Raw genomic sequence first — 15,501 nt, 5'->3', positions numbered from 1 at the left:
ATGGCCACAGTTAAGAGACCTTCAGAAAAGTCTGACCATGAGTCAGTGTGTCCAGTGATAAGCAGTAGCGATGGAATTGACTTGCCCCAGAAGGTCCTATTCTCTCCAGAGCGGCTCGTCCTAAAGTGGACCCAGGTTCACCGCATTGGTGCAGGCCTGCAGAACATGGGGAACACCTGTTTCCTCAACTCAGCTCTGCAGTGTCTCACCTACACCCCTCCGTTAGCTAACTACATGCTGACGCAAGAACACTCCAAAACATGTAAGTTAGCGTTTCATGGTGGTTTTAATTGTACGGTCATGCAATAATTATCATAACATTCTTGATTATTTCTGCAGTGTCTATGAACGGCTGTCTTACCTGAATCTCATTTTACTCATCAATGTTTTGTCCATCTGTTCTGCTACAGGTCATGAGCCAGGGTTCTGTATGATGTGCACCATGCAAAACCACATCATTCAGGTTTTTGCCAACTCTGGGAAGGTCATTAAGCCCACTGGTGTTCTCAACGAGCTCAAAAGTAGGTGGATGTCTGGACAGATAGAGTCTGAAAGCTATCCGTTTGAAATGTGTACCTGAAATGAATGATAGGAGGCGCTGTCTGACTGTTTACCTTTTCAATTTTGTAGGGAATCTTCTGGCAGGAGTTTGTATTCTGCTGTTTAAAGAAGTGTACGCTTAGTTTTAAAGGTGGTATCCCTTACCTAACTCATATCTCTCCCTGCTTCATCTTTTTTACTACACAGAGATTGCAGAGCACTTCCGCTATGGAAGCCAAGAGGACGCTCATGAGTTTCTGCGGTACACAGTGGATGCTATGCAAAAGTCCTGCTTACCTGGAACCAAGTAAGTGTGACTGTTAAAAATATACTTATATTACACTACCATGCTCACTTGGACTAACAGTAGTAAAATAATTGTGGTAAGGGAAAATGTGTTCTATTTAAGCAAACACTTTCCAGGATTAATCCTATGTCCTCTCTATTTCATTGCGTGTAATTGATATACCTACCTGTATTCATGCTTCTGAGTTTCTATGTGTGTGTAACTTTGTGAGCACGCAGCCATGTGTATACACACAGTGGGGTGTATGTCTGCAATGCATATGCTTTAATGTGTATCCATTTTAATATTTTCTGTGCTCTATCAAGACACCTTAAGCACATGTTTGATAATACACTGCTTATGACATATTATAAGACACTTGAGCTATAAGGAATATGTAGATTCACTGAAACATTCATGTTTTCTGCTGCAATGTATGGAATCCATTTTGAGCCTCATGCCCACATATGAATCCTACATGCATTTTCAACAAAGTACAGCGGGGTATCTTTAATAGATACACTGGCCTAACTACTGAAGTTCTCATAGGACTCTTAAAAAGTGATTTTTAAGACACTAAGTCTGTACTCATTTCTTATTCTGTATTGACAGGTTACCTCACAGATAATTACTCTTGCTTTAATTGCTCTCTTTCTCTCTTCTGCTTGAGCTATAATGTTTTGTAACTTGACAGTTTAAAATACTGGTGGGTGACATTATTACTTCTACACCCATGTAACTGTGAAAGTTTTGTTTGTTGAGTTAATACAACAGCCATTACATTTTTTTGACAGATTGGACAGGCAAACGCAGGCAACCACTTTTATTCACCAAGTATTTGGCGGGTACCTAAGGTCCAGAGGTAAGCTCCTAATGTTGATTTGTTTTCGTGATTTGTCTCTTCTATGTAATGCCATGTGTTTATGTTTTACAGCATAGCTGTAATAACACTGTTTTGTGTTTTGCAGTTGAATGTTTAAACTGCAAAGCAGTCTCGGATACATTTGACCCTTTTCTGGATGTTATTCTGGAAATTACGGTAATTAGACAACATTAGTTGTCATTTGTGAGGCTGATATGTATTCTAGGTATTGATCCAAATATGTAAATCTACTTGAAGTTTTTGTTAGAGCTCATAAGAACAGTTCCAGACACTAAAATAGATTTTTCTCTCCATGCAGACGGCTTCCAGTGTCTCCAAGGCTCTGAAGCAGTTTGTCAAGCCAGAACAGCTGGGTGATGAAAATGCCTACAAATGCACCAAGTAAGTCAGCAATGATAAGCAAGGTCCAGGGGTTATTTCTTTACTTATGAATCAGTTTGACAACAAACTAATCAAACCTGTGTTTTACCCAGGTGCAAAGAAATGGTCACAGCCTCAAAGAGATTCACGATCCATCGCAGCTCCAATGTGCTCACCCTCTCACTCAAACGCTTTGCAAACTTCAATGGAGGCAAAATCAGAAAGGTACTGTGGACTATAATTTTCACTAAGACCATATGGACCTTAGACAGCTCCCTGGTGTACGGCTATTATTGTTAATTTTGATATTAATCAGTTGTTTTCTGGTCATCAGAATGTGAAGTATGCAGAGTACTTGGACCTGCGGCCCTTCATGTCTCAGTCCCAAGGGGAGCCCCAGCTCTACAGGCTGTATGCTGTACTGGTTCACTCTGGATTCAGCTGTCATGCTGGACACTACTTCTGCTATATTAAGGTACTGACAGTGCTACCAACCACTGTTCTAATCTATCAGAAGGCTGCTGTTGCCTGTTACATACGCACACATTTGTCTTAACAGTTCATCAACAGCTCACTGCAGCAGAGATGAATGATGAGTTCCTACAAAGGTCTCAACAGACTCAGAGCTTAACTGAGAACATACAGAGCACTATACATGTATTCAAAAACTTAGGAAAGGACATAATATTCTTTTATGAAGCTTTTCAGTTTTTGTTGATGTCAAAAATGATGTTTCTAATTCATGTTTATTATTGTATTATACTGTAATACATTTAAAACTTTACCTGTTTGTTAATCCCATTAAAATACATGATGGGTAAACTATTAGGAACAGTTTAAAATCTAATGCTGAGCATCACGACCCACAATGACCTTAATAATCAACCTAAAGCAGAATTCTACACAATTTGTTACAACATCAACAAAAACTGCAAATGCATAAGCTTTGTAAAAGTAGAATTTATAGCAGAGCTGTATGTACAAGGATTACCAGGGAATGCATTTAACCCTTTAAATCTGATTCTGAAACTGAATCTGTTGTGTCAAACCTCCCAACTCTCTTCTGTCTCACAGGCAAGCAATGGTCAGTGGTATCAGATGAACGATTCCTCTGTGTCTGTCAGTGACATCAGGTCTGTTCTCAACCAGCAGTCCTATGCGCTTTTCTACATCAAGTGAGTAAATCATAATTCACCAGCTTTAAATTCTGAATCTCTGCATAAAATTGAACAGAACTGTAATTCAGCTGTTAACTTAGGCTCATTCCCTCTTGCTTAGAATTTTCTTTCCCGTATTAGTGAAAATGTCAGTGTACTTGTTTATAAGAGCAGATACAGTGAAACACTGCAATACATTTCCCTCTGTTGTTTCATTTTGTTGAAAAAGCAGTTTTACAGTGTCAGTTTTAAAAATGAATCTACTGAACAAATTGCCTTTTGCCAATGACATGCTTGCATTTGTTAATGTCCATTTTATGTTGTCATCAGATCCACTGATATGAAAAAAACTGGGGACTGTACCCACCTGAGCCATAATCCAGGTATCTCTGGCCAGTCATCTCCAGGACCGGTGGTAACACCACGCATCAACCCCACCGTCCACCACAACAGCATTGGCTTGATTGGTCCCCAACTGCCACCACACATGACCAAGGTACTACCAGTCTTTTGACATTAGTGTTTTAACATAGCCAGGTGTTATAAATGTTTTTGAATGTTAGCATTTTAAATGTGTAGACAGTGTGACTTGAATCCTGAAAGCTTCTTCTACCCCTTGATTTTCCTCCTCAGAGCACTCTCCATGTTAATGGGAATGGATCTCTGGGTGACTGTCCCACCAGCTCCAAGCCCAGCACCAGCAGCGTGGTGGGAAAACCAGGGCATGGACTGGCTTCTTCTTCCTCCATCTCCCACTCAATCAGCCAGCCCACAATGGTCCCAGACCACGACAAACAGCAGAAGCTTTCATTTTTCACTGGACAGGACAAACAGAACCGCCCATCCTCCTCCTCGTCCTCTTACAGCCAGCCGTCCTCTGCCAGCAGCTCCTCCTCCAGCTCTTTATCCTCCACACAGTCTACCTCAGACGTCCATTCAGACGTTCACTTTGTTCTACGTCAACTTAACCATGTTAATGGCACGTCTTGCAGTAATGGGGATCACCACACTGGAGGGAACGGAGCATCATTCCCAGTGAATGGACACGACACCTCTGACAAGGTAAATTATATGCTTACTGTTCATAATGTGTAGAAGATGTGCTTAAATGTAGTTTGATGACTACATTAATGATCATTGTCTAATGGTCTTTTTGCACTCTTCAGATCTCTGGCAGTAATCATGGCGGTTTCTCCTCTGTGGCTCCTGCGGCTAATGGACTAAGCAGTGACTTTAGTCAACCAAAGTAGGTGTAACATTCTAACTCTTAGCTGGAAAAATGTTTAAAAATTATTGCTCTGTCACCCACATTACGTAGTTGAAAAAAACTCTTCATGAAGTAATGAGTTTGAAGAAATGACCATAATTTATGTAAAAACCTACTTTTTTGCCCTGGCATTGACTGTACAATGTTGCACCCATTAGGCATTGTGCTCACATGCTTTTATTTGTTGTTTGTTTTTCCAGCAAAGAGGCCGATACTCCTTCCTCATCCCTGGCCAGTTCTTGTCAGAGCATTCATCCTGCTGCTAATGAAGGCCAGCACCTCTCTACTCCTGAAATAAGGGCTAAAAGTCTGTCTGAACCCCTGCCTCACCACACAGCACCCATGGCTGTTAGTTCTCCACCTCCTGCTACTGCTACAAAGACCCATTCTGTTGCATCTATAGAATCTGCTGCTTCTTCTGGGCATCATGGCAACCCTGCGGCCTTATCCACCCAGCCAGACTGTTCTCAAAGCACCAGTGGGCCATCTGTAACTCCACAGAAGGTTAGCATCAGCAAGAATGAAGCCAAGGACCTACCACAAAGCAATGGTCCATCAGCAGTGACTGAGGGACGTCCAGATACTAAGGAGCAGCATCAGTCCAAGCCCAGTTATAGAGTCAATGAAAGACAATCCTCCCGAGACAGGGAGAGAGACAGACTCTACTCTGATACTTGCAGAGACAGGGAGAGACACTACAGGGACAGGAGCCCGGAATGGCCGAGACGGGACTACCGAGATAACAGCAATTATCTCCCATACAGGGATCGTTCCCCTCCTCAGAAACGCTCAAAAAGAGACTGTGATGCTGAGCGTCGACAGGAGCAAACTGTTCATCTCCCTAGAGACCGTGATCGTGACAGAAGCTCTTACAATTACAACTACTACCCCCAACGATCCAGGGAGGATGTGGATCGTGGGCGGAGGGGATACGATTACTACTGCGAGGACTCTCATAATCAGCGCAGGTGGCACAAAGAAAGTGGAGATTCCTGGGCAATGAAGGACAGGAGCAGTGGCAGGAAGAGAGACTATTATCCTTCTAAAGAGGGGACTTCCTTCCCTGCAACACTGTCAGAAACAAGCAAGTTCAAGGGCTTCCCACCACGGGTTCTCCTCTCCACATCTGAGTCAGCACTGAACAGGGAGGATCAAAATCACAGGAGGACTGCTGATCATCCGAGCAAGGAGAGGGACGATAGCTCTGAGGCCTGTCGCTCTGAAAAACACAAAAAGAGCAAGAAGTCGAAAGATGAAGACAGACACCGTGAGAGCGGGTGAGTTGTGTCATCTTTGTGTGCATGCTGCACCACAGTAAAAGTCCAACTTCTTTGGGTAATCTGTTCTGCTAAATATTAGTTTGCTGCACTGTTCACTGTGCAGACTCATGCATGTTCAGAGTTTGATGCTAGAGGGCTGTTCTCAGATCAACTCAATGCATACATGGAATGTGATTTTAAAGTATTTAACCTGCCGGCCAGATTTCTGACATTACATGTAGTTGGGAAGCCAGTCCATGTCCAGTTTGTTGTGGAAACTTGAGCAGCATTGCATACACAATGAAAATGGTCTTTCAGTGATGTAGGAGGCATCTACTAGACAGTAGTCAAACCTTTGTTGTGGAAAAATACATGCATATTCATGAATGATTTTTTTTATATGATAAGAGGCCTAGACGTAATTAAAACGATTTTAAGTAATTTATCTTTTGAATGGAAAACCACATCAGACTCAAATCATATTTAAAAACAGAATATCTGTATAAATCTGTATCTTTGAGCAAATCTAGAGGGAACCTTTACATTCAAAGATGCAAACCTGCACAGTAATTTTGAGTCTAAAGCAGAACATCAATATTACCAACCTCAGCTGGAAACTGAATAACTTGATTTTCTTCATTTTGGAGTTGAAATAGTATGTCAATATATCATTCAATCAATAGGTGAAAGAACTGATGAGGAATGATAAACATCCTCAGGTTCCAGCTTCTCAAATGTTGGCATTTGTTAGTTATCATTCATGAATAAACTGATGTGTTATAGTTTCTGACTTTAATTTGAGAGAATCAGATATTTGAAGACATCACACACAAACAGTACTATGAAGTTGCAAAGAGTGTATTCTTACTATTTTTGACTTTCTTCTGGTATAGTGATTCATCGAGAATGAAAGTCAATAAGCTGCAGCTAGGGCTGGGCAGTGATTGTTAAAAAAAACTGTTGTCATGATAAAATGTTTCATTTCTGTTTATTAGTAACTGCTGATATTTTTTGATAACTTATTTCCAATAAAGACTAGTAGAAAAATATTTTTAAGATAACCATCTATTGCCATCAATTACTTGGAGTTCAACCACTTTATCAGGGCACACAGGTTAATAATTTTAACAATTACAATAACAATTTTAACACTAATGAAAAACACCAATGAATAAATTTCTCATTGATGCAGATGAATAAGGATAAAGAAATTATCACACTGTGGTTTGTTAATGCAACCGAAGTTTGTGTTTTTGTTGTGTTTTCATGATGGTTTGCATCTGATTCATTGAAGTGAAACTGTCAAATATTTAGTCAAACAATTTTCTTATTGCTATTAATGCAGGATTTATCGCCTATGCATATTACTGTTGTTTTACTGACCAGACCTGGTAGTACCACTTCAGTTTTGTTTACATAGACAATAAAGCCTGATACCTGTTAGTTGAAGATAATCATACCATTTTCTGTCTTCCCCTAGAAGTTCTGACGGAGATTCCGACAGAGCCACTGAAACAAAAAAGAACAGAAGTAAAAAGAGGAGGCAGGGGGCCAGCGATCCTGAGGAGCACAGCCCAGGAGCAGTGAGGAGCCACAGAAACAGGAGCAGTGAGGAAAGGGAGAGCTGCAAGCGGCGTTACTCAGACTTTAACCACTCTAAACATGACAACGGTTATTCAGCAGAAAAACGCCGCCGCATAGACAGTGCTGACCACAGCAGTAGCCATCTATCACTCTCCCACCACACCTCACCCACAAACAGTTCGACTCAATGCTACTTCAGCAGATACACAGGTAGTACAGCCCTTTTTACATTCAAAGTCATCTTCCAAAAATGCTGAAATTAATGCTGCTGTTAGGGCTAGTTGACTTAAAGTTTTGATCCCTGTTTTTTAGGAAACAGTTACAGTCGAACCAATGGCAGCTCCTACGGATATTCCAGTGGCCTCAGACACTGACTATGAGTGGGCATCTTTTTTAGTGATCTCAACTCTACAGTGTCATCGACAACTTTTTGTCGTGGTGCTACTTCATTGGGAATATATTGTATTTTTCCCACAAGTGAAGTGTTTTAGATGTTCAAGAATATTTTTTTTAAATATTCTTGAACGTAATTCTCCTATTAAAAAGAAACAAATAAAAAACTGTTACCTGGTCGAACATTTATGATTAAAAATATTAATATATACTTGTATGAACACAAACAAAGCCTGGAGCTTAAACATCTCAACTGCTGCTCAGTGGAACTCAGGACTTGAAAACTTGTTAACATCCATCACTGATATCCACCTACTACAAAAAAGAACAAAACTAAAGGGAAAAGGAGAAGAACTGTAAGGCATCATGTTGGTTGTGAGCAAGATGTCATCATATGTACAGAGCTGCAATGTTTTTAGTTTTTCTTTGATCCCACTGGGAGCAGTCAAACTAATGGAGGGAGATATTTGTGAAGGAGACAGTGGTGGGAACAAGGCTTTGCTGACTGATACCTCCATGTTAACCCTGGACAGACTTGAGAACATTTCCCAGCTTTTTCTTCACATCTTTGTTTCCATTTCACTCTGAAGCCTAAGATTCACACTTTTTAAACTTTTTCACAAGATGCAGAGGGTTTTTTTTCTCTGGATCATGCCTCTCTCCTGTCATTCTGTTGTTTTCTTTTTAAACATTCAAAAAGAAAAGCATCAAAAACTTTGCTATCATGGCTGCGGACCATTTGTGTTATCTTTTTAATGACAAAATACAGTTTGTGTCTTCTAGCATCATGAAAAATACTGTGAATTTAATTTTGAACTGTACTATCAGTTATTGTTATACGTAAAGATCCTGTATCAGGATTCTCTGATGTTTTGTTGATTTGCTTTGTTTTTAGGAAAACTCGTGGTAATTTTGACCATATTCTCTGAACAAAAGTCAGCAATGATTATGGTTAGTGTTTTTCTTTCCGTTTCAGCTTTAGACAGAAGTTGAAGAAAAAACTGCTGTTATACTTTTAGTTTAACATGTCAGAATTTATACATTGTATAAGGTAAAAGCCTTAAAATGCATTTGTTAGTGTCAGAAATTGTAATTTGTTCTTGGACTTTGTTTACAAGCTGCATTGAAGTGAATGAAAAATGCTGATTGAGATGACATGAGTTTGCCAGGGATTTTTAACAACAAAAGCTCCTGTCTGCCTTTGTATGATATAGGATAGATTGATTGTATTCAAACCTCTTGTTGAACAAACTTTCCACTACAGTTAAATTATGATGTAGATGGGTTAACTGACAGCACTCTTCTGTATTCAGGTTTTGTTAAATACACACACTTTTCTAGCTCTATGGGTCAGCAAAGCGGCTCAGCTCACGCTATTTTACTCACAACACTCTTTCCATGTTCGAAATAATCAAAGACCTGGTAAGTTTTGAGCGTTTCTCGCTGAATTCACATGCATGCAAGAACACTTTTCTGATCAGCATGTATTTTTATTCAAAGTCTACATCAAAGTATTCAGGAGCAGTTTCCCCAATCAAAGATCAAACCATGTTTAAACCTAAAAGATGCACCCAGTGAGTAAAGCTCTGGCTGTGGGTTGGTTTGATCTGTCTGTGGGAAAACAGTCCTCAGATTCCAGTCAGCATTCACCCAGTTGGAAAATTCCAGTATCTTGTCTGTTCCACTTTTCGATGAGTTTCTGTCCTCTACTCCCCTGTCTTGTTTTTCTTTCATATAACATCATGTATTATCTGATCCTCAGTAATAACACAGTGTGAGGAGGTTTCACTGCTCCACGAGGAGCTGCACAAGATCCCTCTTCCACTGTTGTGAACTGTTAGCTGTCAAACTCACAAAATAAACAAAAAAGAAAAGGTGAACGGGTACAGGCTGCAGCCATTATGATTTACACAATACATGAACACAAAAAAATAAGATATGTACATTATATACTATACATGCATTATAATGTAAGTCTGCCTCTTTTGTGAAACAAGAAAATAAATACAAACAAAATGATCACAAAGCTGGATCTTCAATACATAAAATACTTTCAGATGACAATATATATGATGCATTATAGCTTTTTGAAACTGTGGCCACTTCATAGGCGTCATTACACTCGATATATGTTCTGAAAACCTGCTTCCATTTGTCGGCCTGAGTAGAAATAATACAGAGAACTGTAAATGAAGAACCAAGGTGGAATTTCTAGAATAAATCAGTACGTTTGCATATACAGATACAGTCACTTGAGGGCCACCAGTCAGACCAGCTGACTGGTGAGCTTGAGGCTTTCTGTAGTCACATGTCACTACAAAAAAACGTTGGCAGTTGTTGACGGAGGTGTAGTTAATAAAATGGCATCTTGCTGGCAGGGAGTCGGGATGACAGGAGTACAGCTTTATGGCAATGGATAATCAGGTTTCAACTCCTGGCAGTGTAGGTCGATGGATGGATGGATGGATTGATGAGGTGTCCCCTAAATAATCCCAATCCCAGGTTTTCCAGCTGACTGTGAGCAGTAATTAGTAAATTGTAAAACTGGAATGTGGTAATTAAGAATCCAATTGTCTTTCAAAACACTAGAAATCCAAAAAAAATAAATAAATAAAGTATCTGCTTCCTCTCAGCCATATTCACATATATCATCACGAATAGCCTCAGGAGTCAGCATGTGAATCTTATCTGACATAAAGGTAGTATTTGTGTATTATTATATCATATACTATTCTACATTCTGACTTTGGGATCAGTCCTGACTCCTGACACTGAAAGAGTAATGATGACTAAAGCACAGATATTTGATGATGACCAGTGGTGGAAGAATCATTCAGTAAAAGTGAAAGCATCACTTTATTTTCTGCTCAACAGGGGAATTTAAAACTACACCTGGCTTCTTACTTTCAGGGTGATTCTAAATGTATTACTGCTCTAACCAGCTGCTTGTAGTAATGATCACAGCCATTACTGAGGTTGTTTACCTGTCACTTACTGAAACTTTACTTTTCCACGTCTTTGTATTTGTAGTTATCCTGTTGCTGTATCATTGTCGCGTTGTTAAATAGCATCATGAGTAGATAATATTTTATGTATGATTATTATCTGTGCTGCCATTTATTTCTTTTTTTTTGTAAATGAGGTGACTGAAATCAGATTTAACAACATCTACTCATTAAGTTGTTCAGTGCAATTTGAACTGATAACTTTGATTAATATCCAGTCTGAACTATTAATATAGTTCATTATATTTACACTACTGTTCAAAAGTTTGGGGTCACCCAGGCAATTTCATGTTTTCCATGAAAACTCACACTTTTTTTCATGTGCTAACATAACTGCACAAGAGTTTCTTAATCATCAATGAGCCTTTCAACACCATTAGCTAACACAATGTAGCATTAGAACACAGGAGTGATGGTTGCTGGAAATGTTCCTCTCTACCTCTATGTGGATATTCCATTAAAAATCAGCTGTTTCCAGCTCCCTTGTCAGTCCTGCTGTCTGTGAGCATTTGATCTGAGAAGGTTTTCACCGTCACATAACCTCAGAGTCCAAATAAACTGTCCAAAACATCAGAGAGATGTCAGAACCAGTCTAACCTGTGGCATAAACCCAGATGTGGTTCTACTGTCTGTTCACTAGATGGAGCTAATTGACCTTTAAATAATCTAATCAGCTGCACATTAAATGATGGGATGACAGAGCAGTAGTTTGGATCACATCATCGCTTAACCCGTTTAATCCCACTGGAAACAAGTGTTGCCGCTCATTTTTCTTTTAATTTTTGTTCTCTAAAAGTGTTGTTTTGGCTTTGGGCAGCTAATGCAAGCTTTAAAATCAAAGAATAGGTTGTCTCTTCTAAATTGCATCAATGTCATGTAACTAGTTGTGAATGGTCACATGACTAGGCCTCTTTACTTCCTGCCTGCACCGATGGAAGGAGATGTCTGCCTCAAACTTGTACATGAGGAATTTATTTAAATACCTTAATTAACAGATGTAACTGAGATATTTTGTACATACAATTTTAAAAGGGTCTACTACTGATATATAATGAGAAATGTATGCCTGCCTGCATCTTTTGATCATAAGAAGAGTAAATGTAAGCATGGCAACATTTGTTGCCACTAGCATAGTACATAGTCATAGCGTTGTGTTACGTGTCAAAGGTTTTGGCTGTTTATCCTGTTTGTGTTATGCTTTTTTCTCTACACAGCTTAAAACTATCAGAGGTTTTGAATCTTCTAGACTTTAAAGATCCCCAACCTGATATGTGCTACATCACAGTCATTCCTACAGTATAAAAAGATGCAGTTAAAGTTGACTGATAGTGACCACTCAGATAGAGAGTAGCAGGTACCGAGGAGAAACAGGCCATTTGTCTGATAGACTCCTGAATGGTGAAGCAGAGGTGACCAATCTGGAGGATGATGAAGATGTTCACTTGATAAGTCCAGACCAATGCAAAAACGACCTTTTAAAATAAGCAAAATAGGAACAGGGTTTTTAAAATATCACAATGACCAGCCACATCCAATAAACCAGATTTTGTGACCTATGGAGGAACTGCAGCAGACTGCATGAAACAAACTAAAGCAGACCTTGTTGATTTGTTCCTGCTGATGTATCCTTTAACTCTAAGATGATGTCATACACAAAACAGCTATCAATTGCACGAAAGCATTATGTACACTCATCTTCTGGTTAGTGGTTAGTCAGTGATCTTAGTGGTCAGTAAACAGTCAATCTAAGCTACTGCCATTATGTGAGTTTAATTTATTTATTGTAAAGTATGGTCAGTTCTTATTTTGTAAGATCAAATACTCTTAGGTCTACACATATTTAGCTGATTGATGAGACTGTGAAATGCAGGTATTGCATTGTTGTCAATTTTAGTTCTCTTCAGTATGCATTGCCATGGTATCTTTATGTATCTTATGATGTTGTGAACACATTTATAACCATGCCTAGTTATAATATATTACACTTATTAGTACTATTCTTACTTTAAAGGTGTAAATAGGTCAAACTGAAAAATTTGGGATTAAACGGGTTAACATCACCTAATCATCCTGGAACTGCACAATATATCGTCTAAGCATGGACATAAAGGCGGTTTTCATTTTCCAAGAGGAGTCTGTCTGATAAAACATCATTTACTACAATTTAAGGGTTCTTGAATATGCAAAATGTACACTTTTTTTAAACTTTATTCAAAGAGACAGTTCCACATGTGTACAGCAAAATGAGCAAGGAACAGGAGGGAAAAACTGAAAAGGAAGATTTAGTTGCAAAAAGAAATGAAGCATCAGTTGGATAGAAATATTGCAGCTACAGAAAAGATGACATTCACCACAAACAGGTACTGTCTGCAGTGCCTTTTATCTACTGCAAGTACATGAGGCAACATGACTAATTTAATTCAAATCAGCACCACAAAGCACAGTTGTTCAAATCATCTGGTGAAAATCACAGTATGTTTTCATATTGCCATGCATATTGCATAGAAAATATCTCAATGTCAGGTTTGTTTCTGATACTCTTTCCAATAGTCCATCAGCCTGTTAAAAACCATCAAAAGAAATGCATCAGTGTCACATCGTCTCTTAGAAAGTTACAGCTCCTCCGAGCCAAGACACCAGCTGTCAATATGGATGAGAAAGAAGGAAAAACTTCATACAAAGTAACACAAAATCCCCTCTGTGACCTTTTGGGGGTTCTTTTAATAAGACATAAATAATTCTGCAGCTTCACTGACTAGTTCTGGTTTGTTTTGGTAAAATATTTAATTGTATTATTTATTAAAGATATTGCAATTTAATTTTGCAAAATAAATCTTTAAAATCAACCTGCAGTTCAATACTCACTGTACAATCAGAGAATTACCACGAGACACCATCTAAAGCCTGACTGTCACACAAGGAGGAAAACATGACTTTCTAAAATCACCGATACAACAGTTTAAACCCTGAATCAGACACGTTGCTTAACATACATCCTAATTTTTAGTCTTTGCAGGCTCATATCTATACTGTATTTGTTCAAGTTAAACTCCTGCTGCTGTCAACACTGACTTGATTTATCAGTTTTAATTAAATGCCATGACCTGCTCAGCCATCCAGCCACCAACAGTGTTTTTATAGCTCCACCGGTCTCTTTATATTCACTAATTAACCCCATGTAATCGTGTGTCTGAGCAGTAACTACACACAGCAGCTATGTAACTCGATGTCAGAGCAGTGGATCTCATCTGAGGCTTCACTTTCCTGCAATCTGAAAGTTCACGCTTCAGCGGCATCATTCTCCTCCCATAGTCCTCACACACACACACACACACACTCAGCTTCTCCTTTATTCTGGCTGTATTGAAAGCAGAGATTTCATCAGAGGCTGACAGAGAAGCTGCATCTCAAATGAAGGAAAGTCAGCAGAGAGTCGGAGAGTTCATCAGATAATCAGTCTGTTTATTAAAAGTGGATCAGAGAGTTTATTAACTGCCATGTACTCACAGTACTGGAACACAGCTTGGGGACAGAGGCCGGACTTCAGGAGATACACAGTGAGTATCACCCACTTCATCATCATCCCTGCAGATCCGTCAACATAAACAGCTCATAACTTTCAAATTAAATCTATCAATATAGGGTTAAGTTGTGTCTGCTGAGAACAGTAATTCAGGTCTGGATTCTGGAATTTTATGGTTTAAGTTTGACTTAGCTTGAGGATGTTGAGCTTCATGGGCGAGACAAGATGGTACAGGAAGATACATATAGACACAGACTGTATGTAAAAGATGGATGTAGTCATGGGTGATGTCACCCATCGCTTTCTGGACTCCTGTTTGAAAACCTCATATCTGACATTCAGCTGTTGCCATCTTTGTTTTTTGAACAAGAGGTGGATTTGACTGAGGACACTATGCGCATTGATACAGTAATGACGTGTCAATAAGAAGGTGGCTCTGCCTTAAAACACACCTGCTTTATCATGTATTTTCTTTTAAATGGGACCATAATTTATTAAATTAATGTTGTACTGTGTTGAAGGAGAGCAGAAGCAAACTAATGAGACCATAAACCCATTGGGACGACGAATACTGAGAGAACAAATTAAATGAGAAATGGAGTCATTTTCTCATATACTTCAATGTAATTACAACCCCTGCTGGCTGTTTGAAAGAATGCAAGTGTAAGGCACTTACTCATTGGCTTCACTTTTAAGAGCCAGAGTCTGCATTCATTTTTTATATACAGTCTATGAATCCTCATTCATCTGTCAGTGTGAGTGAGTTTCAATGAAGGGTGAGCAGGCAGGTTATTCAGATCAAATTGATTTATAGAAAGTAAACAAACATGTGTGAATGAAGGATTATTACAAAGTGTTTTCTGTATCTGGCTGCAGGTGGTGGAAGGGGAGACTCCTCTGCCTCTGGGCTCCACATGTCGCAGGAAGCGTCTTCGCTCTGCCGGAGAGGAAGAGGTCGAGGAGGCCATGAGGAGCTGTGCATCTCGGCCGAATCCCGAAGGCTCGCTGTCCGCCAGCGAACTGAGCTGCTATGGCAAGCCGGAGGACGAGGAGCTGCAGAGACTGTGTCAGCGCTGCTATATCATGGCGTCGCAGCTGAACAGACAAGCTGCCGCTCTGGCCGACACCACAGCACTGAAGGTCAGGAAGTACTCCACAGTGTTAACATGTCAGATGTTACAGAAAAACAGAAGGACACAAAACACCATGACGCCTCTGTTTTAGTTTGATCGGATGGAAGGAGC

The 15,501-nt window shown here is 39.5% G+C and overlaps 2 protein-coding genes across 3 annotated transcripts in view; both read left to right on the top strand.

Annotated features, from left to right (window-relative positions):
• On the top strand, window positions 1–7,710 carry LOC129350247 (ubiquitin carboxyl-terminal hydrolase 42-like). The gene is made up of 15 exons (XM_055016173.1): window positions 1–262; window positions 411–521; window positions 748–847; window positions 1,621–1,688; window positions 1,795–1,865; window positions 2,008–2,090; window positions 2,183–2,294; window positions 2,404–2,544; window positions 3,144–3,244; window positions 3,557–3,722; window positions 3,860–4,288; window positions 4,393–4,472; window positions 4,694–5,770; window positions 7,233–7,546; window positions 7,649–7,710. Exons 1-15 carry the CDS (start codon window positions 1–3, stop codon window positions 7,708–7,710), a joined length of 3,177 nt encoding a protein of 1,058 aa, XP_054872148.1.
• A 6,410-nt stretch (window positions 7,711–14,120) lies between these two features.
• kif26aa (kinesin family member 26Aa) overlaps window positions 14,121–15,501 on the top strand; it is a 115,484-nt gene continuing 114,103 nt past the window's right edge. Inside the window, exons 1-2 of one of the 2 annotated variants that reach the window (XM_055016090.1) lie at window positions 14,121–14,291; window positions 15,134–15,397. In XM_055016090.1, coding sequence (XP_054872065.1) covers window positions 14,232–14,291; window positions 15,134–15,397 — 324 coding nt within the window. In that variant the 5' untranslated portion in view covers window positions 14,121–14,231. The remainder of the gene's footprint in view (window positions 14,292–15,133; window positions 15,398–15,501) is intronic. The other variant, XM_055016089.1, reaches the window with a different exon arrangement.

This window comes from Amphiprion ocellaris, chromosome 12, assembly GCF_022539595.1.
Source record: "Amphiprion ocellaris isolate individual 3 ecotype Okinawa chromosome 12, ASM2253959v1, whole genome shotgun sequence".
Taxonomy (NCBI): Eukaryota; Metazoa; Chordata; class Actinopteri; family Pomacentridae; genus Amphiprion; species Amphiprion ocellaris.
Note: the sequence above shows the minus strand (reverse complement) of the source record. Positions and strands in the feature narration are given on the sequence as shown.